Below are 3091 nucleotides of genomic sequence, written 5' to 3' on the forward strand. Positions count from 1 at the left end.
GAGAGAGAGAGAAGAGAGAGAGAGAGAGAGAGAGAGAGAAGGACAAAGAGAAGAGAGAGAGAGAATGATAGAGAGAGAGAGAAAGCGAGAGGAGAGGAGAGAGGAGAGGAGATGGGAAGACGAGAGACAGAAATAAAGAGAGAGAGAACTAGAGAGAGAGAGAAAGAGAGAGCGAGAGTGAGAGAGTGAGAGAGGGAGAGAGAGAGAGAAGAGATAGATAGAGAGACAGAGAGATAGAGAGACAGAGAGAGACAGAGACAAAGAGAGACAGAGAGGCAGACAGACAGATAGACAGAGAGAAGGAGAGGCAGAAAGAGAAAGAGATAATAACTAAGTGAGAGACAAAGAATGCCAGAGACACCCACTCACCCAGCTGATCGGCCAGTTGTTTCCCCCGCTCGGTGGAGACGACCCTCTCGTCCTCCAGGTCACACTTGTTGCCCACCAGGACCACCTGGGCGTTGTCCCACGAGTAGGTCTTGATCTGAGTGCACCTGTGATGGTGTCACGTCACGCCGTCACGTCACGTTGGAATTGATACACCACGCCAGGCCACGTCACGTCACGTCACGTCACGTCACGTCACGTCAAGAAGGCGCACGGGACAGAGATGTGTTGGGCGACATCGTCGTTGTTGTGGATGGTCAGCCAGCGTAATTGTTGTTTGTTTGTTTGTGTTTGTTTGTTTCGTTTGCGTTTGTTTGTTTTTTAATAATCCAAATTAAGACGGGAAGGGACGGGAAGGGACGGCAAGTGACGGGGTGAGGTGAGTGGAGTGGGGAAGGGTCCAGAGATGGATTCAACGTCGTTGGGGTGGGCAGGAGGCGGATAAGGGGACAATATTTGTTGTCATTGATGTGTTGTTGTTGTTGAAGGCGTCGGGTTTTTGTGATGGAGTTGGTAAAACATGATTTGGCCGGGGACGATGTCATGGCGAGGAAGTAAAGGATGGGTGTCAAGAAAGAATTGGGGAGATGTTTGGGAGGGCATATGGGAGGAAGAGAGAGACGAAGAGAGAGAGAAAGGGAGAGAGAGAGGGAGAATATGGGAGGAAAGGGGGCGGGGGGAGGGGGAGGGGAAGGGGGGAGAAAAAGTACAAACAACTTTAAAACCAAACTCCAATAAAAAGTCAACATAGTAAATGCAAAAAAACATTTCATGGAACACAAACACTTCAAACACCAAATTCAGTAAAAGTGAACACAATAAATGTAGATATCGGACCCTGGAACAATCAATCACCTTAATCCACAATGACATACAGGAACAAGGTTTAAGTAAACGTAAGCCCTCTATTCGGACCTTACAGGACCCACTACCCTCATCCACGGTCTCCACTCTACGTGCGGGTACATTTGAGCAGTTGTTGCTTCGTGCGACAAAGACACTATTCATTTACTTTAAGAATTGGTTGAAAGAGGGTGGGGGCAGCGGGTAGAAATGATGTACAAACGGTGATCAGGTGTTTCGCATTCTTTTTCAAAGTCGTTCAGAATTCAGAATGGAAAGAACCAAACGAACAATACTGTAATTAAAAAAGATTTCTAAATGTTCTAGAACTATTGCGAAAGAAAGGGAGGGCGCAGTGGGGCCGATGTTGTTGGCGCAAAACGGCCAAAATAAATTATAAAAACAAAACCCCCAAGAAATGACGCGACAACAGTCGTCAAGAACTCCAAACTGCGCGAGTGTGTACCCAGCGACTCGGCCAACGAGCGTCCCTCGCCAGTGGTCACTACACGGTCATCCTGACTGTCCAGCTTGTTCCCCACCAGGATGATGGGCGTGCTCCCACACGCGTGGATCTTGATCTGGTAGCACCTGGGGCGGAGGTACCCGAAACAGGGCCCGTGGTAATACAGTACAGTGGACATTGCGTTCAACTAGCCGAGTGAGGTGAATTGGGTCATACGACACTTACTCCCACCACCACCTCCCACCACCACCCCCACTCCACAACCCCTTCGGTTTTTTTCCTTTTGCAAACATATCAGATAGACCGGCATAAGTAAGTGTTGCTCTCTGTATAGTATGGCCCTCAAAGCATCGGACTGTAAACTATAGTATAGTATGTATAGGACATACGAGACAGGCCATTCTGGACCGAGTGAGAAACAGTATTCCAACAAACTGACACATAGTCTCAATAAGATAGCTTCCCCACTCAGGAATCGAACTCTTCATCTTTTGCAAGCAAAGGCGAAGAACCCAACCTTTAAACTACAGATACTATTTTTAATGAGTTATTCGAAATCAGATTAAACGATCCAAACCACAGACTTAAAAAGGGATTATTCTCCGCTCATCTTTTTCGAGCATTCCTATCCTATACTTTAAAGAAAAAAGACAGCTGGGAGTATAAGGACGAAACTAATCAATAAATCATATACCGTAGGTCGGTGTGCGTCCACGCGAAACTTCCTAGCAAGCTCATTTCAAATTAATGAGTCCGAAAAACGTCCGCGATCCTCAAAATAATATTCGTAGACATAATAATGATAATTTCCCTGCTAACATCAATGTACTCAGAAAATCAATTCTGAAGACAACAGGACATACACCACGATAAGGAAAGAATACGGACGTGATAACAATACGTTTTGTTTTCGTGAGAGTAGCATTGCGTTACCAAACCGCATACCAAATCGTTTACTGAACTCGCAGTTCCATCACACATGTATTCAGATGAGAGACTTCATTTCATACTCAGTGACCTTTAGCCACGATATTCACCTGTGATATAAACCTGTTTTCAAAGCCTAGCACGGATTATTATCCTCGAAGTCATTGTCCTCCAGGTATTTGCAATGTTCTGAAATGTACATTATTCCTTGCCGATGGCGGACTGCCATTCTTTCTATAAAAGGCGATGTCGAAAAGCTTTTCATAAACGCACAATAGCTATTACATAATCGCGTCAGAGGGAGAGAACTAATAAATAAAGAGCATACCCGAGGGAAGGGAAACGTTTCTACTCTGGGGAAACGGACATTCCCTCACGCACACAAGCACGCAGAGAGAGAGAGAGAGAGAGAGAGAGAGAGAGAGAGAGAGAGAGAGAGAGAGAGAGAGAGAGAGAGAGAGAGGCAGA

At 45.9% G+C, this 3091-nt stretch overlaps 2 protein-coding genes across 2 annotated transcripts in view; one reads left to right on the top strand and one right to left on the bottom strand.

Moving 5' to 3' along the window:
- The window catches only part of LOC100533330 (Rab3), a gene marked incomplete at its 5' end in the record, with an annotated part of 19547 nt that overhangs the window by 15877 nt on the left and 579 nt on the right, over positions 1 to 3091 (bottom strand). Inside the window, 1 exon segment of the mRNA NM_001204627.1 lies at positions 370 to 494. Coding sequence (NP_001191556.1) covers positions 370 to 494 — 125 coding nt within the window.
- LOC101860766 overlaps positions 1 to 3091 on the top strand; it is a 19595-nt gene that overhangs the window by 3388 nt on the left and 13116 nt on the right. The gene's annotated exons all lie outside the window — the stretch shown is intronic.

Source organism: Aplysia californica, unplaced genomic scaffold (assembly GCF_000002075.1).
Source record: "Aplysia californica isolate F4 #8 unplaced genomic scaffold, AplCal3.0 scaffold00575, whole genome shotgun sequence".
Lineage (NCBI taxonomy): Eukaryota > Metazoa > Mollusca > Gastropoda > Aplysiida > Aplysiidae > Aplysia > Aplysia californica.